The sequence below is a fragment of the Pithys albifrons genome, chromosome 1 (genome assembly GCF_047495875.1).
Source record: "Pithys albifrons albifrons isolate INPA30051 chromosome 1, PitAlb_v1, whole genome shotgun sequence".
Classification (NCBI taxonomy): Eukaryota; Metazoa; Chordata; class Aves; order Passeriformes; family Thamnophilidae; genus Pithys; species Pithys albifrons.
In genome coordinates this window covers 87,279,389-87,303,887 of record NC_092458.1, presented here as the reverse complement: position 1 = coordinate 87,303,887, position 24,499 = coordinate 87,279,389, and the positions used below count along the sequence as shown (strand labels likewise).

The 24,499-nt window shown below is 49.0% G+C and overlaps 2 protein-coding genes across 5 annotated transcripts; one reads left to right on the top strand and one right to left on the bottom strand.

Moving 5' to 3' along the window:
- Positions 1-3,517: 3,517 nt before the first annotated feature.
- COPS7A (COP9 signalosome subunit 7A) lies at positions 3,518-7,421 on the top strand. Of its 3 annotated transcripts, none has more exons than XM_071559003.1 (8): positions 3,518-3,758; positions 3,838-3,913; positions 4,456-4,544; positions 4,618-4,820; positions 5,307-5,412; positions 5,758-5,909; positions 6,081-6,146; positions 6,894-7,421. In XM_071559003.1, exons 1-7 carry the CDS (start codon positions 3,597-3,599, stop codon positions 6,118-6,120), a joined length of 828 nt encoding a protein of 275 aa, XP_071415104.1. In that variant the 5' UTR covers positions 3,518-3,596; the 3' UTR covers positions 6,121-6,146; positions 6,894-7,421. The 3 variants fall into 3 exon arrangements, with proteins under 3 accessions (XP_071415104.1, XP_071415094.1, XP_071415085.1); XM_071558993.1 differs by lacking the exon at positions 6,894-7,421 and adding an exon at positions 6,404-6,671; XM_071558984.1 differs by lacking the exon at positions 6,894-7,421 and having other exon boundaries at positions 6,081-6,671.
- Positions 7,422-17,614: 10,193 nt separating this feature from the next.
- MLF2 (myeloid leukemia factor 2) lies at positions 17,615-24,242 on the bottom strand. Of its 2 annotated transcripts, none has more exons than XM_071558961.1 (9): positions 24,133-24,242; positions 23,901-23,974; positions 22,030-22,156; positions 21,519-21,554; positions 20,042-20,095; positions 19,572-19,697; positions 19,075-19,234; positions 18,746-18,986; positions 17,615-18,204 (listed from the first exon to the last, which is right to left on the bottom strand). In XM_071558961.1, exons 2-8 carry the CDS (start codon positions 23,948-23,950, stop codon positions 18,808-18,810), a joined length of 732 nt encoding a protein of 243 aa, XP_071415062.1. In that variant the 5' UTR covers positions 23,951-23,974; positions 24,133-24,242; the 3' UTR covers positions 17,615-18,204; positions 18,746-18,807. The 2 variants fall into 2 exon arrangements, with proteins under 2 accessions (XP_071415062.1, XP_071415071.1); XM_071558970.1 differs by having other exon boundaries at positions 24,143-24,206.
- Between the last annotated feature and the right edge of the window lie 257 nt (positions 24,243-24,499).

The window sequence follows — 24,499 nt, the reverse complement described above, 5'->3', positions numbered from 1 at the left end:
GCTTGGGCTGCCGGGCTTTATCTGGCTAATAATGAAAGGCAGCAAGCGTGTCAGAGAGTGTGAGAGAAACAGATCAATAGAGAGATAAAACTGAGATAGAAGGAGCTGGCAAGGGGGTGGGGAAGACAGTAATAAAACACTACAAATCAGCAAGGTTACATTTGAACCTGATTTGAATGCACTCTGCACTGGCATAAGTGAACACAGCAGATATGAGGCTATGGTGAATCAGACCTAAATACAAAAATAGAGAGGGAAAAGTAGGGAAGATATAATCTTCTTTTTAATATCACCCTGTAACCTGCCTTCACAGCTCTGAGCCAACCTCACCTGCCCTGCTTCACCTTTAATCCTGAAATATGGAGAAGCACAAATTTTGCTAGCTCTGAGAATACAGATTGATAGCCTTTCCCTGCTTCCCTGGGCCTCCACGATCTTCCTGAAGAAGTGCCTGTTGGGTAAAATGTGTCTTGGTCACGCTTTACCTGACCAGAGTGTAGGGAATGCTCTTTACCCACCTCGTTCACCAAGGACTCAGGGTAGCACAGCTTCTGGCGACACCTTGAACTGCTGGATTTGAGGCACTTTTCTAGGAGAGATGACAGACTGTGCCCATGTGGAGGTGCTGATGGAAGCTGATCACACAAGTTTCTTTGCTCAGCTCCAGATTTTTGAGGCAAAAGAGACTGTGACATCCCAAAGGTAACATCATCAGAGCACATAAATAAAAACATGCTCTACCAGAACAGTATTGGGTCTGGGTGCCTTTGCCTCTCAGGGCACATGCACCAACCACCCTGGCCCAGGCACTTGGAGCTGTTTTGCTCCCTAAGCCTGGAATTAGTTTTAAGTGATGTCCATCTAATCCTTATAGCATGACCATTAACATTAGAAGTTCAGTTTTCCACACTGACCATTGCTGTTCACGTTGCTCCCTTCTTCTGTCATTAGCTTCAGTGAGGAGACCAAGCACCAAAGAAGCTTTGGGGACTGAACACGGGAAGGGGTAGGGACAATCCATACAGCTGTTCAAATGAACTTGGGAGACAACAATCCAACTCCCCAAGGCAGCCACGAGTTGTATTTTCTAGCTCTAAAATTGTGCTTGGAGCAGTACCATAGTGCAAAAGAACCTTCTCCACAACTCAGCCATCGCAGCTGTGTGGAAGAATTAGAGTCAAAGCAAGAGAAGAGAGTTGTTGATACTGGCAAGGAAAACCTTAACAAACGTAGACTTTACCCAGATGAATATTTCAAGATGTTACTCTTAGAGAAGTCTGGCAAAGCACTAGTCAACTGCCTTTAATATGTGCTAAACTAATCCAGCTGAAGACCAAATCTCTTGCTGGCAATCCTGTGCTGGAGCACAAACTTGCTCTGATAGCTCTAAGATTTTAACCTGCTAAAATGATAGACTGTATTGTGCTCCTACCAATTTGTTGCCTCTTTTGCTTTCATGGAAAAACATTGCTGATTTCTAAAGGGGCCAACCATGAGGAAGCTGCTGCTGGGCTGGAAATTCTTGGTCAAACAGTTTAATGTTTCCTATTGAAACACATGCTGACTGCAGTCCTTCAGGTCCCCCTCACAACTTACCTCTCCGACCCTGTGATTTATACAAGACAAGAAGAGCTATGAAGGTGGGTTTTTTTTTTCCCCAAAATGACCCCCAGTCTTTATTTTCTCTCACCTGGCACAGGGAAATGTGCCCTTGATGATGCCTTCTGACCGCATCATTCTAATTCATATGCCCACAAAGAGATACTTAAGGTGCACTATAAACATTTCCATCCTTGTGGAGCATTTAAACTATCTTTTTATGCCATACCCTGCCTGCATCAGGGATGCATTTCTTGACAAGTGCAATGGTTAATGATTCAGCAGATAGTAAAGCCATTTTTTTGTAAAAATTAATGCAGTAGAGGAGGGGAGGCATGCAGGGATTTAAGAAATGCACAGCTTAAATACATAAGTACGGTGCTTTGCAACATAAGATTTTTTACATTTACATATCCGCAAAACACTGCTCAAAATAGTGAATCTTAATGGTGTGAAAGCAAAATGAGAGCGATGTGTGGGCACACACAAGGTATTCCATGCACCTCTTTTAATTCTGCTGTTGTACTTACAGAATGTATCATTGAGATGTGAAACACACTCTGCTATGTAGTAGTGCATCTGTTTTCTCATCAGTTATTTCAGCATAAATCATAGAATCATAGAATAGTTTGGCTGGGAAGAGACCTTTAAGATGACCTCATTCCAAGCTCCCTGCCATGGGCAGGGACACCTTTCACTAGACCAGCTTGCCCAGAGCCCCATCCAGCCTGGCCTTGAACGCTTCCAGGTGTATGGATCAAAAGTAGATAATCATCAGGCTGAAAAGACCCATAAATGCATGGATATTCATGAAGCATCTGTGACCAGCTTGTTGGGACACATCTCAGTATGGCTGGGTGGCTCAGGGGAGTTTTCACAAATGATGGGTCACAAAAAACAGGAAAACAGCACAAGCAGGATCTGGCAGTGAGCGGGGCAGGGCACGAGAAAAGCACTGGACACTGATGAGGGGCTGGCTGGTGCCTGTGGCCAGCACGGCCAGGGCTAGGGACCAGGCGGTGGCTGCTGGGCCAAGGCTGCATCACAGGCACACCAAAGCCTGGGGTGGCACAGGGACCTGATTCTCGCCGTGCCAGCGTGGCAGGGGGATGTCGGGGGATGCTGGCAATGGCCGGGATAGGCCAGGGGATGCCAGAGGGTTCCAGGGGTGGCCAGGACAGACCGAAGGATGTTGGAGATGACTGGGACAGGCTGGAGGATGCCGACTATGCTGGGGATGGCCAGGACAGGCCGGGGTATGTCAGGACAGGCAGGGGAATGCTGGGGATGGCCGGGACCGGCTGGGGGATGCCAGGGTTGGCCAGGACAGGCCGGACATGCTGGGACAGGCCAGGGGTTGCCGGGGATGTTGGGACAAGCCAGGGGATGACAGGGTGTGTGTGTGGGGGGGGGGGAGGGGAGGGGGGTGAGGGATGGCCGGGACAGGCCGGGGATTGTTGGAACAGGCCAGGGCATGCCGGGGGGTGCCGGGGATGGCCGGGGGGTGCCGGGGACGGCTGGGGGATGGCCGGGACAGGCCGGGGGATGCCAGGGATGGCCGGGACAGGCCGGGGGATGACGGGACAGGACGGGAATGGTTGGAACAGGCCGGGGGATGCCGGGGGTGGCCGGGACAGGCCTGGGATAGCCGGGACAGGCCGGAGGGTGCCACGGATGGCCGGGACAGGCCGAGGGGTGCCGGGGGGTGCTGGGGATGGCCGGGACAGGACGGGGGATGCGGGGGATGGCAGACACAGCCGGAGCAGCTTCGCTGCCGCCGCCGAGCCCCGCATTGGGCAGCCCGGCCGGCAGGGGGCGCCCTGGCGGCGGGCCCGAGCCGCCTCTTGGAGCCCGGCCCGCCCAATGGGGACGCGACGGGGGCGGGACGAGCCGCGGCTCCGCCAATGGGAGGCGGGTGCGCGTCACACGCGGAAGCGGCCGCGGTGCCGGGGCTGCGGGAGCGAGCGCGGCCGCGCCGGGCCGGGCCGGGCCCCGCCATGGCTGCCGAGGGCAAGGTGACGGGGCAGAGCCAAGAGCAGTTCCTACTGCTGGCCAAGGCGGCCCGCGGCGCCGCGCTTGCCAGCCTGATCCACCAGGTGCTGGAGGCCCCGGGCATTTACGTGTTCGGGGAGCTGCTGGACATGCCCGCCGTCCGCGAGGTGAGACCCGCCCGGCCCCGCGGCCCTGCCCTGCCCGGCCCGCGGCCCGGCGGGACCGCCTGACCCTGTGTCCCCGCAGCTGGCCGACAGCGAGTTCTCCCCCGTGTTCCGCCTTCTCACCATCTTCGCCTACGGCACCTACGCGGACTACCTGGGTGAGGCCGCGCCCGGGGCACAGCGCGGGGGTCTCCAGCCCGGCCCGGTGATGGGGATCCCGCGCGGTGGGAAACGCTTCCCTCCCCCAGCAGCCCCCCCTTCCCCACGCCCCAAACAGCCCCCCAGGGCTGTACCACTGTCCCGAGACATGCCTGGTTGTGGTGTCGGCGCCAGGCCCCCGGGGTACCTGACAGTAATTAACGCTGCCATTTGCCATCCGCCAAAGAGCATGTTGACAATGACGTTTTTGAGGGAAGAGGGGTAAGACATAGGTATCCATTGGGATGTGCAGACCCACATAAATAAGGCATGAGACAGCTAGAGAGAGTGACTTGAGAGTGACGGGGAGGGCAAAGGCTGCTCAGAAAAGATCTTTTGAACTAAGAATTAATGGGGATGGCTTGGCAAGACGAAGCATCACTTGGGGGATTGGCATGCAGGCATTGTAAGAGATGGGTGTGGTGCAGATGCTTCTGTGCAGGGCTGGGAGATGGAAAATGAGGCATAAATTCTAACACCCCTTTCTTTCCCCTAAAAACAGCTGAAGCAGCAAACCTCCCTCCCTTGACAGAAGCGCAGAAGAACAAACTGAGGCACCTGTCAGTTGTCACTCTGGCTGCCAAGATCAAGGTAGTGGCCCTGTTTTTCCGAGTTCTCCTTGCACTGGGATTACCTCGTGCTAGTTACCATCATGTTTTCACAGTGCATCCCCTACTCAGTGCTACTGGAGCAGTTGCAGCTGAAGAATGTCAGGCAGCTGGAGGACCTGGTGATTGAGGCTGTTTATGCAGATGTTCTTCGAGGGAGTTTGGATCAGAGGAACCAGCGCCTGGAGGTGGATTACAGCATTGGGAGGGACATCCGGAGGGAGGAGCTAAGCACCATCACCCGAACATTGCAGGAGTGGTGAGGAGGAAGCCCCTAGTACTCGCACCCTAAAAAGGTTGCAGGAGTGGCTGGTGGCTTCCCCAGATCCTCTGTGTGTCGCTGGGGGTGGGTGGTGTTGGGAGGTGGCCTAATTGATCCCCTTTCCCATATTCCAACAGAAAGTAATTTTCCAAAAATGATTTTGTGAATTCCCCTGTTTGTGGCTGGAGGGGTGACGAGGCTGCAGCAGCCTTTGCACAGTCCTGGCTGCTGGCAGGAGGCTTCCTGAGTGTTTATCTGTAGTTAGTTCCTAACCCAGCATGGCTTTGTTATCTGTCCCGCTCCTGGGTAATAACGTAACTCCGTGTGTTACTACATCAGACACTAGTTCCTTTGTCTTTCTTGCCTGATGTAGCTGCTGCCTTTCAGTGCTTTTGGCGTCTAGAGTTGAAATCTGCTGTCTTCCACATTGCTTTCTGTGCTGTGCCAGTTCCCTGGCTGTTCAGTTCTGGGTCTCCTCTGCAGGTGCCAGGGATGTGAGGTTGTCCTGTCGGGCATTGAGGAACAGGTCAGCCGGGCCAACCAGCACAAAGAGCAGCAGCTGGCCCTGAAGCAGCAGATAGAGAGCGAGGTGAGTGGGCACAGGAGGGAGCAGTCAGTGCCCCTTGCTTTAAAATGACTAGAACCAGTACCCTGTGGTTGTTACAGTCCTTGCTGAAGTTAGGCATTGCCTTTTCCCTAGGCCAGACCATGCAGGGGCTTGTGCCTGAAGAAGAGCCCTCAATCAGGTTAACCCTCCTCTGCAGTGCAGGGGCCTGGACTGCTGTTGGCTCTTTTAGTTGACATGAGCTTGCAGCTCTTAGCTCCAGAGCTTCCTTTAAAAACAAACAAACCTCAAAGTAAAACAAAAAAAAATAGCCAAAAAAATTTAATAACCTTGTGAAATCCCTTATTTCTTGCTTTGCTGCTGTTGCAGGTGGCAAACCTGAAGAAGACCATTAAAGTGACAACAGCAGCTGCTGCAGCAGCCACGTCCCAAGACCCGGAACAGCACCTAACGGAGCTCAGGGAGCCGGCCCCTGGCACCAACCAGCGCCAGGCGAGCAAGAAGACTTCCAAAGCCAAAGGGTGAGAAGTGTGGGCAAATGGACAGTGTGTGTGTGTGTGTGTGTGTGTGTGTGTGTGTGAACATCAGCTGCACTTCTCTGTGTGCACTTAGAAAGGAAGTGAGATATGAGCCTGAGTGTCCACTCTAATTTTCGTTTTTATTTTCTGTGGTTTTTTTCCTCATCTCCACAGGCTCCGGGGCAGTGCGAAGATTTGGTCTAAATCAAACTAGTTGGATGTCCCTTCACAGCTGGGAGGGTGAGAGGAAGAGATTTGGGGGATGGAGGGGGTAGCAAGGGTCCCAAGTGTGATGCTTCTGAGCTCTTCTCTGAGATCCATCTTGCCAGCTAACTCTCCTGCATGTTCTCTTTCCTATCTTCTTTACCCCCTTTCCAGGCAGTATCTCCCTCCTTTTCATCACAGCATTTCACACTCTGAGCTTCCAGTTTACGTGTTGCTGTTTCCCCCCATTGCCACGGCCATGTGTTTCTCTCTTTCTCCCTGTCTTTTGACAGGTCAATTGCAAGAGCCATAAAGGTGTGTCAGTCACCTTGGCATCCACAGAGCATCACAGAAGCTTGGAAAGTGGGTGCTGGTACTCAGCAACCATTTTGGCTCTATGAGGCCCCTGGGATACTTTGCTCCAGGACGCAGCTGCCATCTTTGATTGTTTAATCTTTGTTTTGCTAGGTGGGAGGGTAGGTTTTGAAGGGATTCTTTTAAAAAAATATAAATATATTATAAATATATATAAAACAATAAAATAATAGATCTATGGACATATCTATGGACAAACTTGTGCTCCTGTGGTGGCTTCTCTTGGCCTTGTATACTGATTCTGGAGGTTTCAAAATAAGTGGTGATATTGAGAGATACTGATATTGTCCCATTTTGTGGTGTAATATCCTCTGAATACTCACTTGCCCTTCCAAAGGGCAGTGCCATAATAGCTCTATTAGGATGAAAGTCCATAAAGGAGGAATTAATCATAAATCTTATTTACAGGGTTTCTTGTGTTGTTGATTGGCATCTGTACTGTTCAAAAGAGGTGATTTTCGGGTAGTCTCAGAGGAAGGTGCAGAGACTGAGGAAAAAGTGAATTCCTATTTGTGTCAGTGCTGTGTGCCCCGTGGTCCTGGATGGAACAGAAAATGAGGTGGACTTGCCTGACAGGTGAAGGTAATGGAGTCAATGCCCATGTGTGTGAGTTCTCATAGTACAGATGCTGCACAAGCCATTCTTGGGTCATGAAACAAACACAAATTAGCAAAATTGACTCCTGTGAGATACCCAGGAAAAAAAAAGAATCAGATTCTTCAAAGGATGCCTCCTGGAGGCTGGCTTGGAGCTGAGTCAGACGGATGTCAGTGTTGCACTGCTGCTCCAGGACGACGTGTAGGCTGATGGAAATGTAAATTGACACCATGACTCCCACCCCCGCTTGGTTCTGCATCTTGTGCCAAGGCTAAAATTTGATTCCCTGAACCTGCGTTTCTGTGTGTGAGCAAACCACGGGGGAAGAATAATACAATGAGGGAAAGTTACGATCTTTGTGTGGGGACTTTTTTGGTTCACTGGCCTGGGTGGGTTTTCTCCTGGGTCAGCTCCCTGTGCAGGCACATGAGAGTTGGAGCCAAGGCACAGTGGGTGTGAGCAGGTTATGTTAAGGGTGTGGGGAGGGGAGTGAGACTATGCCTGTTCTGGTAGTAGCAAGGTGCCATCTGAGTCCTCCAACACCACAAAATGCTGGTTTGTGCAGTATTGCTGCTTTGCTAATTCTGTACTGCTGTAATGCAGCACTGCCTGTTAGTGGGAAGGCCCTGTCACCCAAACCCATGAACTCCTAAATCTTTCAAGCAGCTTTATCCCTGTGTGTGTGGTCACAAGGCCAGGCATACCAGCTGGCTGTGCCCAGGACAGGGACATGCCAAGGTGTTCAGGGTGACCGCTGTCACTGGCTGAGGTCTCCCAAGACTTTGGGCAGCCCCTCACCTTTCCCCCATCCTGTGGCCCAAGGCATCAAGCCCTGTGGCTGTAGTCACCTGGCACAGAAGTGCCAGGTGAGAGAGATTTGGTGTGAAGTTGTCCGGATGGGAGCTGCAAATCTGGCTGCAGGAGCACGTGGAGATAGCTGGGCCAGGGTTATCTCAACCCTCGTAGAGAGATCTGATGAATTTGCAGCAATAGGGGAGCCACCTGACAAATCCTGTTTTCCATAAATTGTGGGGAGGGGTTGTGACAGTGCTTCCAGCTTTGGTTTAAATCACCTTGAGCCTTCCTCCCTCTGTGTCATATCACCTTCATCTGTCCTCTCAGTGAAGAGAGGTACTGTGCTCTCTGTGTTTGTAGAAGTCTGCCAGAAGCAGTAATGTCTGTGTGCCTTGGATTTTCCTGCTCCCTGAGAAGGTCTAGTCTGGGACTGAGCTGCCGGCAGGTGATACCTGTCAAGCACCTGCCAAATGTCTGGCACCTCATGCTCTTTGAAAGATTCGCTGCTTCCAAAGCTGTTGTGGTTGGAGTGTGATGTGAAAGCGTGAGGAGAACCCACTCAGGAGGGAGCTGAGCAGCCAGACATAGCATGGGTTCTAACAGCCACTGGCTGAGGTCCAGCAGGAGCTGGGCTGGAGCAGTGTCACCTCCAGGGACAACTGAAGTTACCAATAATGGAGCGGGATATTTGTGTCCCACAGGAGTCCCGCTGCTGCTGAGGAAGAGCAGCTGTAACTGCTCTGTCCTGAGTGTCTCAGTTCCTCTCTGGTCTGTTGGGCTTTGCTCTCTTTAACTGCACTATGGCTACTAGGCACAAAGGGTCTGTTCAAATGCCCTGAATCCACAGTTTAAATCCAGGCCACAGATCCCAGAAGTGGAATTGGAAGCCAGCACTGAAACTTCCACACAAATTGCATGTGACAATGCCTGTGTGAGCAGCATGTGCAGCACAAGGCCAGGCAGAGCAGCCCCTGAGCTCTGAACACACACTGGCATCAGTCTGGAGAGCACAAAATCCTGCACACAGGTGACAGCAGCCAGTGGGGTTCTGTGGGGGGGCTCACCACACCAGCCCCTGGCTGAGCTAAAAACCCAGACTCAGATCCTCATGGCTCAGTCACAGTTGGCACGAGTCTGCCTGTGTCCTTCTGCCATAACTTGGTTATGTGGCATTTCACTTGTCCCCATCTCCAAGGGTCAGCTGAACTCAATTCTCTACTAGCAGCATTTGCCAAGCACAGCCAGAGGCCTTGCTCCCCCTCCCGTTTGTTCCTCTTGAGACTTGTTGTGTTATGGATTTCAGCAGAGTTTGAGAATAAACGCATGTAATCAAGGAGCATCTGCAGAGCTCTCAAAAGTCTTCCATTTTGTTTACTTTTCAAAGGCAGCACCTTTTAAGGCCTCCATTAAGAAAAGGGAAGCTGAAGGTAGCACATAAAATTACTTCAGACCCTTGGTAGGACTGAAAAATAAATGAGAGGGTTGCAGTGCAGAATGAAAGTATTGCTGCAAATTGCATTGCCGGATGGCAAGCACAGGGCAGGAGCATAGAAATGCCTTTGCCCTTCACCTGAAAACCATACTTTTTATTTTCCTGCTCACTTCAGCCATGACTCTGAATTTCAGTCAGAAAAGATAAGAAAATTAGTTAGCATTTATAAAACACTTTGAAGATGGCAAGAGGGAGGTAAGTACAATAATGGTCAGTAAGTTTTCATTTTTAAATGTCTTTTTGTTTTAACCGTTTTTTTCCTCAAATCAAAGACTGAGAAAACAGCCTCTGAGTAGAGCAGACCAGAAATACCTGGATACATCACACCCTAAGCCCTGCAAAGAAATTAGGTTTAGGGGATTGTAAAAGAGAGGGTATGGAGAAATGTCCATCCCAGCATGAGGAGCAGGAGATCTGCCAGCCCTAGCACAGAAAGTCTAACAATTCTTGCACAGTGATTCATTGCAACCCCCTCTTTGGATATCATTCGTGAGGGTTTCACATCTGGATTCAGAAACGGGAAGAGGTAGGACAGGACCTGAATGGCTCTGTCACTGGTGTCTGACTTTGCCAGCCACCTCCAGTTGCCCTGTGCCAAGAGGTAACCATGGACTCTTACTAAGAATTGGGACTAGTGATGGTAATTCTTACTGCATTCCTGAGGCACAATTTCTTATGGGGAGCTTGCTCTTGAAAGTGGTGGAGGTGTCAGGCTTGGTGTATGCCATGGTGCCCATCTGTACCTGGTGAGTGGGAAGAAGCCTGACAACCAGGCAGGGGCCCTGCAGGACTCGTCTGAGGTTCTCCCCATCCTCCACTGCTTTGTGCTGAGGTACCTTTGGAGCTGGAGGTGGTGTTTGTGCTTAATGGCCCCTTGGCAGGGCTCAGCTCAAAGGGACCCATTTTGTTTACTGGAGTTGCTGCGGCTGCCCTTGCCTCTGTTCTCCAAGTGCCACCTGCAGCAGTGTGGTTTGGTTTTGGATGAATGGTTGGGCTGGTCTGTGTCAAAATATGTGTCAAACTACCAACGCTCCTTTGTGCCATGTGACACTGGCTGAGGGGCACATCGACAGCAGGTTTCCCTGGGCCTGTCTGGGGTGACCAGGGAGGAAGGCAGCCCTGCCTCAGCCCAACAGCAGGGTATGTGCTCGCTGCCTCCACCCTCCTGAGAGATCCCAGTGCCAGCTGAGGTGTGATGCCATGGAATCCTGCAGGGTTGCTGCAGATGTCATGGTGATGCCACCCAGCCTGCATTTACCAGCCTGCAGGATGATCATGCAGCAGCATGGTTCCCTGGAGCTTCCTGCAGGAATGCCTTGCCTCTGCTGCAACAAGGCATTGGCTCACTGCTCCTCTGAAGGCTTTTTTGGGTGCCTGGCTGTCTGGTCTGTTGGATGAATTGACTGACACAGGTGGATGGGTGTCCCGGTCTGCTTCCTTCTGGATTGCTTTTGCACAAAGACTCCCTGACAGGAGCAGCCACTGAGGGCTGTCTGCCACTTGCCACAGCTGGACCATCCTTCCTGGGATCAGGCCCTGGGTCTGCAGAACTCTGACAAAGAGCAAGGTAGAGTAGCCAGGAGAATCTCACAGTCCATGTCAGCTGCTGCAAATACATCTCTCAGATCTCTGATATCCTTCTTAGCTCCTTTTCATGCCCCAGAATAGCTACTCATTTTCCTTCTGTGACCCCTTTCCCTTTTTGCCATCCTCTCCATTGGTGTCTGTCGGTGTTCCCACCTGCAGGGCTCTTCTTTCCTCATCCCTTTTCCTTTTACTAGTTACTGCTGAGGTGAAATACAAAAACCCACCTGCTTTCTCTACTGGTTCCTCAGGCACTCACCTTTTGGGTGTTTCTCTTTGGGCTGCTGCATTTTTCCAGGAGCATCCCTGCTGGTGCAGTGTGGAACTAGGCTGGACTTTTGTCTGCCTCCTCTGCTGGTGGCAGGTTTTGCCACTGCCAAGGAAAGGAGTTCATTTGCAAAAATTCTTGGTGCAATTATATTCATGTTGCGACAAGTTCAATAGACAGCAAAATGTCAGTTGGATAGACAGCTGTGACCCTTATACAGTAAAAGGAATATTCAAAATTCCTGTGGCACTTTTGCATATGTCTGCACCCTCCTGCTCTGAGGCACAAGTGAAGCCCCAGCCCCTTTGGATCAGGAAAAAAAATGTTTTCTGGGGGGGCCTTTGCTCTCTCTCCTGCAGGTTTCCCTGCATCTGCCTCTGAAACATTTAGAACTGGTTTTGGAATGTGGGAAGATGATCTATTTGGTGGGAGCAAAAGAAACAAGGATGCTCCTGGTGACCACGTGTGATGTCTTACCAGTAGGGTCTCATGATCCCTTGTGAAAGCTTCACAAGTGCCAACCTCAAACTGGCTAATTTTTTTGTCCCCCCTTTCCAGCTTAAATGAATTCACAGCTAGTTTATATTCTCTTGTGCCCTTGCCAGCATGGCTCTATCTGAAGCTGTACTTCCTCCCTAGCGTTTATTTCCCTTGAGTACAGACTTCACTTTGCTTAACTAACCAAATCAGCCCCCTCAGATATACTGTGAGCTTTCCATACTCTCGTACTCGCACTTCAAATAGAGTGCAAAAGTGCTCTTCCTGGCACTTCAAATTAAGCTTTCTTGGCTAGAAATGAGCACAGTTCTCTTTCACAGGTGAAGTCTGATCAGCATCTTGCACAGGAACAATAACACCTGTAACTACTAGAAATGCCTCCCAGATTGCATCTTTCTCTGATGCCTCACCAGATTGCAGTTATTAAATGATTCACTAGTGATCCAGAGTAGTTTTTATTTTCTGCTGGTTATAATTGAAGAAGCTCCAGTTTACAGCTAAGAAAATCTTAAGTCCTATGTTCCTTTTCCCTTCCACTTTGTCTACAAACTTCAGTCTTTTTGGTCTTACTGGTACCTTCAAGGCCACCTACATCTTCCTGAGTGATACCCTCATCCAATTTGGCAATGTGTCTGGGTTTTATTTATTTACTTGTGTTTTTGTTTTTTGCAATCTTTGTTCTCCTTTTTTTCTTATTAGTAAGGGATGGATATTGTGATGCTTCCAGCCTACCTCTGAACATTACTACACCAGGAGTTGGAGATAGGTATTTTATTTATTCCTCTTCATCATCTTCTTCCCTCACCCTGAGTTTGTATTAAGTGCCTTCAGGATTTAAAAACCCAGCCAGATGTGAGGAGGTAGTGGAAGTAATATTAACCTAAGTGGAGCTTCCCCATGGGAACATTTTTTGAAGTGTTGTCTTTAAAAATGAAAATTCTCAGAAGGAAAAAAAAGGTTACATTTAAGACAGGGCTGAAAAATAAAATCAAGTCTTTTTTTTAGTTTTGAAAAGTAGAAAAATGTTGCAAGTCAAACAGGTTGATTTTAACTTAGACCCTGCAGAGAGATCTATTTTAATTCCTTTTGTTCTCCAGCACTGGAGCCCGTGCCTGTGGGATTTTACACTCCAGCCCCATGGAAGTGCATATTTGTTTCCCAAACTGTTGTGCCCACAGAGAGCTCCGTTTCCTGCAGCTTGCTCTGTGGTCCCACCTGCTTTGAAGTTCCTGTCAAGTCACAAGGTCTCTTCTTCCCCCTACCACCTTTCACTGCAGCCTAGCCATGTGTCAGCCTGCTTTCCTCTCTTATTCGTAGATTTTTGAAGCCCAAAGAGACAGGTATAATCACATCATTTGGCTTCTTAACTGGCCAAGAACTACCTCATCCCATTCCTGTGTCCACTCTCTAACTTCTCTTAGAGACTCCCTATCAGGGTTTGGAGCAATGAGCGCTGGAAAATCGAGATGTGCTCCAATGCTTATGTGAAGGTCTGCATCTTCTTCCCAGTTCTATTGTGGCTGCAGGTTTTCTGCTGGGTTGAAGAGCCCTCTGCTGTCAAAAGCCTCATTCCCATACAGGAAACGCCAGCCCATGCTCCAGTGGAATGAACTCAGACGCAGGAGTCCTGAGTTCACGTTGTCCCGTAGTGCTAGTCAGTGTTTCCAGGCCTTGAGTCATCCTTGTTGCTCCCTTCTTGAGTTTTCTTTGGTATCCTTTTTAGTGTCCAATACCCAGATTTCACACAATGGGTTCACTACTGTGCTACAGGGGAGAAATTTTACCTTCTCGGTGAGTGGGAGCTAATGCATCCAAGTGTAACCCATCCCCACAGATGAAGAATTATGCAAGTACCATTCATTTCCTTGGTTATCTCTGAATACCCTAACTCCTTTTGGAGTCCCTCCAGACTTTCCAGAACACAGTCTTCCATCTTGAAAGAACACAGACTACATTTATGTCCCTGGGTGAATGGCTGTTCTACATTCAGTGCCTCCAAAAATACTGTTTATAAATAAACACCACACCAACAGCTACCGACTGTTCTGCACATCTCATCTTTTTCCATCATTTATCACTTCATTGTTCTCTGGGTCCTCTGAAAGCTTCAGCAGTACTGGTTTAATATCTTCCTTCAGATCATTAATCAAGTTACTAATGAGCATTAGTTTCAGAAAAACATCCTACTGGAAATAATTTCATATTCTACAGTCTCTTTTCTCCCTCATTAGTTGAAATCTATCAGTGTACTAAAATTTATAATATTGGCCCTTTTGTTGTTTCAGTAACTGCAAATTTATTTCACATGACAGCATAGTCTGTGGCTAGATAAGATGCCTCTTGCTGGTGTAACCTTTAGCTTTGGGTTGCTGTAGTGCCTTTGTTAACCCAACCCATGATTTAATCAGAAATTGTCACAGTCATTGGACAGGAACAATTTTGAGAAAGTGAGATCACAAATATTAGAAACACTGAGGCAAATATTTTTGTTTTTCAGCTTAGTGCATTTTCCACCTCTTATCTTGACTTAGTGTCAGTTTACCTGGTTTACAGCTGTGGATACCATCTATTTTTTTGTTTACAAATACTGGCACCAGGTTAACTTTCCCAGACTTCTTTTTTCCCAGTATTCTACAACTCCCCCAGTATTTTACAACGCTTTAAAAAGTACAGTGAAAGACACACAGACCGTCAGGGCTACCAACAAGAACATTTAAGAACAAAGCTTCCACTAGCTCTAATGGGTTTTATGTTCATGATAAATTTTCAATTACGGAAAATTAAATATACAACAAACAAAACCTCATAAGTTTCTGTTTTATTTGTGTGCAGCTAATGCACTCTCATCCAAGGTTATGCTATCCCATCTTTCTACCCGTGTTTCCAGCTTCTCTCTGTCTCATTCTACCCACTTCCTTTCTTCCCTCTGTCACTTTAAAGCATGGCAGGCCCTTGTGTCTCACTTCAGGGGCCCTCCTTGCTCCTTAGGAAGATCCAGAAGTACCACTGAACTGCATTGATTTGGTGCTTCAACTAGTCCAATTTAAAAGTGACAGCTGTGGGAGAAGGAGGGAGAGGGGATTTTGCCTCCACTGGATAGATAAGGATGACTTGGAACCACGCCCTGTGCATCTGAAATAAACAGTTTGATTTTCATGATGGGAACATCCAATCTTTTTCCATCCTGCTGGAACAGCTGTCAGACATTTCAGAAATGTAAGAGAAACATCCCAGCCTTCCCTTTGCCTGCATACAGTAAATGGACTACTTTCAATGGGAAGCCATTTCGCTTGAAACTGTAACTAATAGGAAAAAATTAACCTGAGGCAGGTGTGGTCTAAACACTGATGTTAGGGTGGTGTAACAAATGGGTTTGCTGATTTCACGGGTGTTCTTGTTTTCAGGCAGCTCAGTTAGAGCACCACACAGACTTAGGCACCTGCTTACAACTTGGAGCCCCTCACTGCTTGTCTAAAGACAGAGGAAGAGGAGCAAAGCATCAGTTGTGCAATTCTCTGCATGCATCCATTGGATTAATACCCTACATCAGTGATCAGCAAGTGAATTTTCATCAAAACGGTATTGGTGAAAGGAAGAGCCCCGAGCACAACTCAGTCACTGAGCAAAAGGCACCAGTGCATATTACTCCCACTGGAGTTCAGATCTGCCCCCTTTCTCCTTGCCTTCACATTCTCTCCTTGAAAGTCTCTCAAATAGCTAATCAAAAGCACCACTGCCCCCAGATTAATACCAGCCTGAGTGAGCTGAGGCCACTTCCTCAGCAGAAGCCAAAGCAGCAGATGAAGAAGAGCCTGCCACAATTGGAGGAGTCAAGGCAGGTTCCCTTCTTTAGGAAAAAAGCTCTTGCTCTCCAAAGGCCAGAGTTAATGTACCACATCAGTCACAGGACTAGCAAAGGGGTTGCCCTCCCACTATACCTCCTGTACTTTTGGGTTTGGGATCTCTAAAACTCTGTCCTCATCTCCTGTCTTAACACAAGGTCCTCCTCTCCCTGAACTTCTTTTCCTTAGGCCACCAGAACCTTGTCACACCTGGAGAAGGCCAGGATCTTGGAAATGACAGTACATCAGTTAGCAAGGCTTACGCAGTCAGGCAGGTCACACTCCCACTGCAGAGTGGAGGAGCATCCAAGGTTCCTAAACCCATAAGCAGGATGGCCCCCAACAGGGTGCAGAGGCTGAATCCAGATAAAAGGATTTGGGATTAGATCAATATTAGGAAATCCATGCCCAAGGAGGAATGGATTTTCACAATTAAAGGTCAACGTTAATCCTGACCCCACCATCATGCCCATCTCCCTATTCTCTCTCTGACTTTGTCCCAAAGACTGTCCCTGTCCTTGCACCTGGTTACCACTACTATCTCCACGTTGTAAGCTCCTTCCTGAGCTCAGCTGTTTCTTCGCTGGATCAAAACATCAGGTGCCACATTTCGCACTGGGTCAAGACTACCAGAGATGAAGGCTCCTGTTGTTCCCATTCCTTCTTTCACAGCCTGGCAACCCCAAGATGACTTGTCTTCCACAGAACTTCTTCCAAATGCTGATTTTTTGTGTAGCAACTTGCTCTCTTCAAGGGCTTGCCTTGACTACACCTCTAGAGTCAGACCACTCTGAGAGGCAGAAGCCTTACTCCTCTTCAACACATACTTCACTGTCACAACTGAGGTCCCTCCTTTCACTTTCCCAAATGCTGGGGACCTCTCCAACTGCACTTGTATGTGGAGTCATCACCTGAAGACCAGGACTGAAAGCTGGAGAGGCTTTTTACATGGACACGGACTTTTTCACAGGACAAGAGAGAATCACCTTCATCTGAAGGAGGGCAGGTTTAGATTAAATATTAGGAAGTAATTCTTTATTGTGAGGGTGGCGAGGCACTGAAACAGGTTGCTCAGAGAAGCTGTGGATGCCCCATTTTGGAAGTGTTCAAGGCCAGGTTGGATGGGGCTCTGAGCAACCTGGTGTAGTGGAAGGTGTCCCTGCCTATGGCAGGGGGGTTGGAAGATGATGATCTTTAAGGTCCCTTCCAATCCAAACCATTCTATGACTTCTACTGAGGTTTTCCATGGGACAAAAGAGCACAGGGAAGTGGGGACAGAGCCTGCCACCAGAAAAGGTTCTGCCCTGCACTTTAATCTTGAAGGGTGAAACATGTGCAAACTCTGCCCTAAGCTTTCAGAGGGTGCATTCTGCATCCGTTCTGAAGGGCAACAGTCAGTGCCCAGAGAGGTGTCCATCTCTCTGTTAGTGCCCACATGAACAACACGGGAATACACGGCAAGATCCCGGCACACCACTTCCAAATGTGAGCCATGCATTGATTTCCTGCTTTCTATTCCAAGTAAGCTGATGAAAAGGTTTGTGTCAGGGTATGTGCCAGAACAGGAAGCTGGCCAAGAACCCAGGAGATCTTCCTAGGCCTGTATTCCTAATGCTTCTCAAGTTTCACCTAATACTGAAGAAGTTAAGAAAAGATCACTTGTATCGTCAGCCTCAGCTGCAGTGAAATAATAAGAAAATAATGGAAATATTCCCTGGTGTTGCAGGAACCCCAGAGGCCCAATTCAGGGCTGCACAGATGACTAGGCAGCAAGAAAGACCAACCAATTTCCCTTGAGTGCTCAGCACAACTACAGCAATTAAAGGGTATTTTTTGCAAACTGTGGGTTCTTGGGTCTTTCACAATTTCCATGTTGAGCATCATCTCACTGTGACTATATGGGAAGGCTATCAGGCTATTTTCTGTAAGAAAACAAAGACTTAGAATTAAACACCAAGTTTCTCCTCAGCAATTTCCCAAGGACGTGAAAGAGGTTACTTAATTCCACAGCAGGCACAATTACGTCAACTGAAGGTAAAGACTGCTCCAACAATTCTTTACAGTTTGTTTCTTTATTCAGTAAACATCTAGTTACAAGTCTCACAAATTAAAAAAGTGGGGGAGCTGATTGAAGAGGGGTCAGGGGGGCCCACAGGCTGATCCAGCTTTTCTTCTGCTCCTCCCTTCTCTAACGCACACGTCCTTCTGCTTCTCCATAGACGCACCAAGGAGCAGGAGGGGAATTGCAGCCTCTGTCCCGGCAAGGGGACCAACAGGGGGTTCTACCAGAATTCCCTCATATTCCTTTCACAGGGGACTAAACACAAACTTCAGAGCCAGCCCAACCCAGCACAGAAAGAGTGGAAAGAATGAAAGAGGCAAGATGGCAGCTCCTCATGTCAACCACTACTGGCAGAAAGAATAGAGCCAAGGGACAGCAGAAAGGGAATGGGCAATTAATGTGTTCCTTGTACATCAGTGAGATTCTCCATGCCCCACTGCAGAACCCAAATGGGGTGAAAAAGAGCAATGCAGAAGATTAGTTGCTTTGTTTCAATTCTTAAGTGGGAGGGAGGTTAATACTAAATTTGAGGAGGGTCCAAGTGGTGCTTTGAAGGGGCTTCAGAGTTTCACTGTCTGTACCTGTGAGGAAGGGAAACAAAAACATAAAAAGTGTTAAGTTGTGCCTAGAGAGCAGCATAGAAGACAGATAAAGACATGTTTAAATCTGATGTCTCGTCATCAAAAAAAGGGAAAAACATTCCTATTTCAAGCACTAGGTCACATCACAGTGAGCCCTATTCAAAACACAAGAGAGCAGACACCAGCACTTACTTGTATTTCAAACTGGATGGATGGCAAATGGTCTCTGTGTTCTGTAAGTTCTATACAATGACAGTATAAACACTCCACAGATTGCAATCCTACATCATGTCATACCATTTGAACCATCAGTTAAGGCTGACACCACACGTCTTTTTGATGACAAAGCTAAGTTAAACAGCTTCCATCTTCCTGTATTTCCTCAAAATTCACACCTTCCCCTGCTCTCCTGAAGTGGAAAAACCCATTTCCAACCAAAACCTCAAAATAATGTAAGATTGGGGCAAACAAAATAATAACCCTATGGCTAAGTGGCAATCAGGCAGTGGAATATGAGGAAAAGAGACTTGTTAAGACTTACAAGAGCGCATAGGTAGATTTGGGGGTGGCCACGCCGCACCCCCCACAAGGTCTGCTCTGAGTTCACCAGTCATACCGACGGGACTGTCTGGAGGGAGAATCCTCAGGGCCCTGGATCGCAAGACGAGTCCCTTCAGCCCGACGGCCAGCGCTGCCTTCGTGGCGCCGGTAATCCAGCCCCCGCTGCGGCCGGAACCGGGATGTCTCTCGCCTCCACTCATCGTCAAATGCAGCTGCATCACCTGTGCAGGGAAAGAACAAGCTCAGATGTGGAAGAGGTGGGCAAGTGGCACCTGGCTTTGCTGGGAGGAGGACACAGGCACTACTCACTTTCATCCATGTTGATGTAGTCCTGCCTCTCCTCCTGGTCGCCCGTGCGATGGTTCCGTGACCGCTGCATGATGTGGGCCCTCTCCCTGATGTGGTGTCCAATGGACATTTGTTCCAAGCCACTGTCTGAGTCCCTTACGGTTCGTCTAGTCTCACGGATCTGGGGGCAGATTCCCACATAGGATCAACATTTTCATTCATTCTCCCAGCTCCAAAGAGCACCCTGGTTCTTGCCTGCAGTATTTCAGCCACCTCACACTGCCACCACTCCCAGCACATCAAACACAACACAATGAAGAGAGAAAAATGGATTCCTCCCCTGCCAGCACTTCCTGTCCCCTCCCAGTGCCCTTCAGCACAGTTCAGTGAGTCACAAGTCACACTGTGCTCCTTGAGCTGCAATGGACTGCGAAGCCAAAGTGCTGTGGGTACCCACCCACAGAAGCCACCAAATGAAGCCCACCCACCCACAACAAAGCCAGCAGCCTCCTCCTTACCCCACCAGGTGCTGAACGCATCTCTGAGGTCTCCTGATAGACTTTGGGCCCATCACCCAGGTTGGAATAGGAGATGACAGTTGAGGAGGTGAATGTCTGACAGTTTCCACCACTTGTCATATGCTCCTGCAAAAAGGAATGGGGAAGAAGGAAGAAATTTCAACAGGAAGAATGTAATTGCCATGAGTCCATTTTTCTAGAGAATACATCTTCCTGTTAAATTAATGAGTTTCTTTCTAAACAAATCAACTCCCACACTTCCTTCCTCATCCCTCTCTTCTTTCTGCACTCAGGAACAAGCTCTCTGTCACTGTCCCCAGTGCTGAAGCAAAGCTTACAGACTCTGCCACTTTGCCACCTAGGGCACAGCCCATATAAAGCAGCACAGTAATATGGGAGACATTGGGGGGGGGGGCAGGAGCACCCTCAGCACCTCCCTCAATACAGACTGGTTTATGGAGGGTTCTTACCATGTTTCCAATCATGTCGTTCATCATCCCAAACATATCTATAAAGCCACCTGCCTGATAAAAAGCAAAAGAGAACACAGGAGTAGTCAGTTTGGAAAGAGCCATGAGGAAAGAACCAGCTACTTGCAAGGGACAAAAACCTGCTGCCTAAGAAGAACCTTGTTCTATTCCCCTTGTTTCAGTAGTGCAGAAAAAAATCCCCAGAATCTGAGGTTACTGTTCTCTCCACTCTCTCACGTTGCACTGCCCAAGTGTTCTGGCAAAGACTCTTCTTTCAGTTTGGATCTAGCTACGAATGCACTGGGGTTTGTGAGTCCAGGCGCTCAGCACAGTTAAGAAATCTCCACATGTGCTCTAACAGTGATCTTGGAGAAACTTCTGCTGATTGTATTCTTCCTAGCATAACAACAAATTTGCTTATTTTCCCTACAAATATATGCCTTTTCCATCCTGCAAACCTGAAGGCTGCAGTAACACACTGGGCCAGCAGGTCTCGCAGGTTAATTGTGCAATATGTAAACAAAATTACGATGTCACTTCAAACTTGCTGATTTCTTTTTTTTTGTTTCCTGGAGTAGCCTCTTGTTCTCATTTCCAGCAGAGCAGTACTCACACACAATGTTATTATGCTTTGAAGTCTGCTTGTTTGTAGTCATATTAATCCTTCCCTGAGCTACAAAAATTCTGGAACACTAAAGTCTCTTTCATTGAGGCAATTCTGCAGCACAAGACAGCTATGGCTGCTGGATCTGGAATAACCTATTTCCACTGTATTATTTAGTGGATGATGGAGATCAGCACAATCGAAGCACAGTGTTCTCACGTACACACAGCCATTCTCATTCCAGTCCTGTAGAACTGAACTATTCCGCTGGCTTCTCCATCCGCCACCACTGGCAAAGGAGGTGCAATAACCACCTCTGCCTACTGATGGCCAAGACTTTTATTCGCATCCTCACAGTTCCTCCATTACCTCCACACAGATCCGCAGCTTCTTTCCAGACATATGAGGCTATTACGGGACTACCTCCTCTTCCCTGGTATTAACTGTCCCAATTCCCATGAAATATTGTGCTATAACAGCTTTATGGATTTTCTCTGGTCAAGGTGCAAATACAAGTTCCCCATATAAACAGAGTTAGAATCTCTCCTCTAAAACAGCTCACAGACAAGATTAAAACATTAGAGGGGAAACAAGGTAAAGGTCTGAAGTCATAAAGCAACTCAATGAGAGGTCCAAGAGAAACCAGATGCTTCCAGTTTCAGTTCAACATCCTCTTCTGTATTCCATTTACTATAAATCTAGATCTCATCCTGGTCTCCTCACATCTTCCCACCCTCACTACACTGTGGGCTGGCTGGTCGTGCTCACAGATGGCTACACTTTAGCACTAGCTGCACACTGTGCTGATGAATCTCAGTACAGAGCCACTACTTGGAAAGCCTCTAATTTGACCCAGAAAAACAGAAAACTTACCATGCCGAGCATCCCAAAGGGTGAAACAGCTCCTGCCTGCCAGGACAACAGAAAAGCTGAACAGAGAATGACTTTGCAACAGCCAAACACCAGATCCTCATCAGAACACACTAATCCTTCTCAGAAACAGAGCTGGGAACACTCAGGCTCTATAGACAGACCAAGAAAGTGCCCCATGGACTCATGGTGGTTCAGACCATATCACCCCTAACAAACCACACATGAAGTGATGCTCAGTTCTCCCAGTTATGTCTCCCAGTTATATTAATTCATGTCCTTGAAAAATAACACATTTATTCCCTTCCTCCCATCCAACCTAGAGTGCGTTGCATGCAGCTTATTAATACATGTGGAGTAAAGAGAAAGACCAGAACATCACTGCTTTAGAGATTAATGCTGCACCCATGGTCCAATTGAAGGTGAGAGGGGAATCCAACCCAGGAACAACGGGAGACAGAAGCTAAGAAGGCAATTTCAGAAATTCCACCCTGTATTCAGCCTCGCCTTGTACCTGCATCCTGCGGCCAGCCTGGCGAGCTCCTGGTGTGGTCCCATCCGTGATGCCAAGCAGGGGGCCAAACCCGAAACTTCCAGAGAGCATGCGGTTCATGTGCTGCCGGTGGATGGCAAAAGGATCCCTTTTGGAAAGGTTGAAAGAAGAATGGTAAGGACAAAGCCACACATAATCCACACCTTCTAACTCCAAATCTTTCTAACGTAACTCTACATTCCTTTCCAAGATGAAAACTGAGAATCTCTAGAATTTGGTGTTGCAAGTGGTGATCCTTACGGCTGGAAGAGACCTCTGGATCTTGCCTCATTTCTTGGAGTAAAAGGTATTATACCACAGAAGCCCTCTCAGGCACCGATTGCTGCCTGCTCAGAGGCGGGTTGGTGTTCTGCCCCCAGTAACTGCTTTGGAGCCAAGTATGGCCAAGGCCCTTCCAGAACCTCACTGCTCTAATACATTTTGCATGGAGGAGCACAAAGACCCTCCTGGCTGCAAAGAGACAGCTGTGCTTAATGGGACCAGAGAGCACGAGATTCTACGTTTTGTCCTCTCACCCCTCCATGTACATGCACACAAACTCTCTAATGCAAGACTGAAACCTCCAGAATGACTGAACACCTGACACCCTTCTGCCCCCAGTAATAACCTCAACACCTGGTTCAGGGGTTGAGACCACATACAGCTTTTGTAGGTTTGAAAAGGAAAGGGAACAGTAACTGGAGTCACTAACTGGTTTTCCCTTTTTTTGCAGCCTCCACTTTGAGGGTTGCACACATTCACACGTGATGGAGAATTAAAAGGAGGAAAGGGAGGGTAAGGAAAAAGAGTCACAGATTACAGTGGCCACAATAAAAAACTTCTGGGAAATACCATAGCTTTTTTCCTGCACATCTTGTAGTCTGCAATTATCTCTCTTGAGTATTAATAACCCCAACAGCATAGCCTTTTCCTGAGAACACAAAAGCACCTACTACAAACCAATACTTTTCTGCCTCTACTGGAAATTCTTCCCATAATAAAAGCTGGACTCATACCTGCCACATCAGTGAGTGGAACATAGTCATTTTGTGACTAACTGGGCCATCAAGGTTTCCTCTCCTGCTAATTTCCTCACAGCTGATAACATTCTTGCAAAAAATTGGCTACTCTTCTAAATACATTAATTTCACCAAGTTTCTAGTAGTGCATTGCTTAACATCATCAAATTCTTCCTGTGTTAACAGTCTATTCCTTATCCGCTTTGGCAAGGACTGCCAACTTAGCGTCACTGCCAAAATTTATCAATAGCATCCAATTTCTGGACTGTGGACAGAAACAAAAACATTCAGTAAAAGGAATCCCAGGAAGAGTTCTTGGGACCTTTGTTAGATTTCAATACTCGTGTTTCAAAACTACCCATTGGCTTCTCTTTACTTTGTTCCTCACAACTTGACAACTGCTTCAGCAGTCTCCTCCAGCTCCATTAATGAGTTCCTGTGCAGAACACCAACAAACACTGGACGGAAGAGCAGATTTTATCTATCCGAACTGCAACCCTACTTTGCATAAGAAAAAAAAAATCCTTGCGCAAAGAAACAGATTAGCTATTCCAGCCCTCTCCTCCTCTCAGGCAGCTGCGATGCCTTTTGGCCTACTTTATTACGCTTTCCTCCCAGACCACGCTCTGATATCACAGAAACGAGACCAGCTCGAACCAGGTTATTCCCGGCGCTGCCCCCCGGGGGATGTTTGTGTGTGTCCCCGGGGAGCCGCCGCAGCCCGCAGGCCCCTGCGCGCCGCTCGAGGCGGGGGGCGCGCACTGCCCCGCGCCGCTCCGGGAGCACCCGCATCCCGCATCCCTCCCCATCCCGAGGATGCCCTGGCCGACTCACATGGCAAACATAGGGTCCTCCGGCTCGCCATCCCTCATCAGCCGGAACATGCTTCCCTCGCTCGGGGGCGGCCTCTGCGGAGGGGAGAGGGCGGTGAGCGCAGCCGGGGCCGAGGGCGGGGAGGGGCGGAGCGGCGGAACCGACCTCTCCGCCCCGCCCCGCCCCGCCGGCATCCCGGGCAGGTGACGGCAGCGCAACCCCGCCCCCGCCCCCCTGTCGTGCCGTGCCGTGCCTTGCCGTGCCTGCCGGTGGTGGCGGGTGCGGCGCTGCCCGTCCCGCAATGCCCGAGACCCCGCGCCGCTCACGCCTCCATCGCCGCCCCCCCCGCGCTGCCCCCGTCGCGCGGCACCGCGCATGCGCGCCCGCCCCGCGGGAGGGGCGCCCGGCACAGCGCCCCCTGGCGGCCCCGCGGGAGCGCCCCCAGCCCGCTCCGGGCACAGGCAGCGCCCGGCGGGATCGCGGGGCCGGAACGGAAATGCAGGACACTGAGGGAGGCCTCGTCGCTGTGTGCAGCTTCCTCACGAGGGGAAGCGGAGAAGCAGGCTCTGAACTCTCTGGCGACCAGTGACAGGACCCGAGGGAATGGCCTGAAGCTGTGT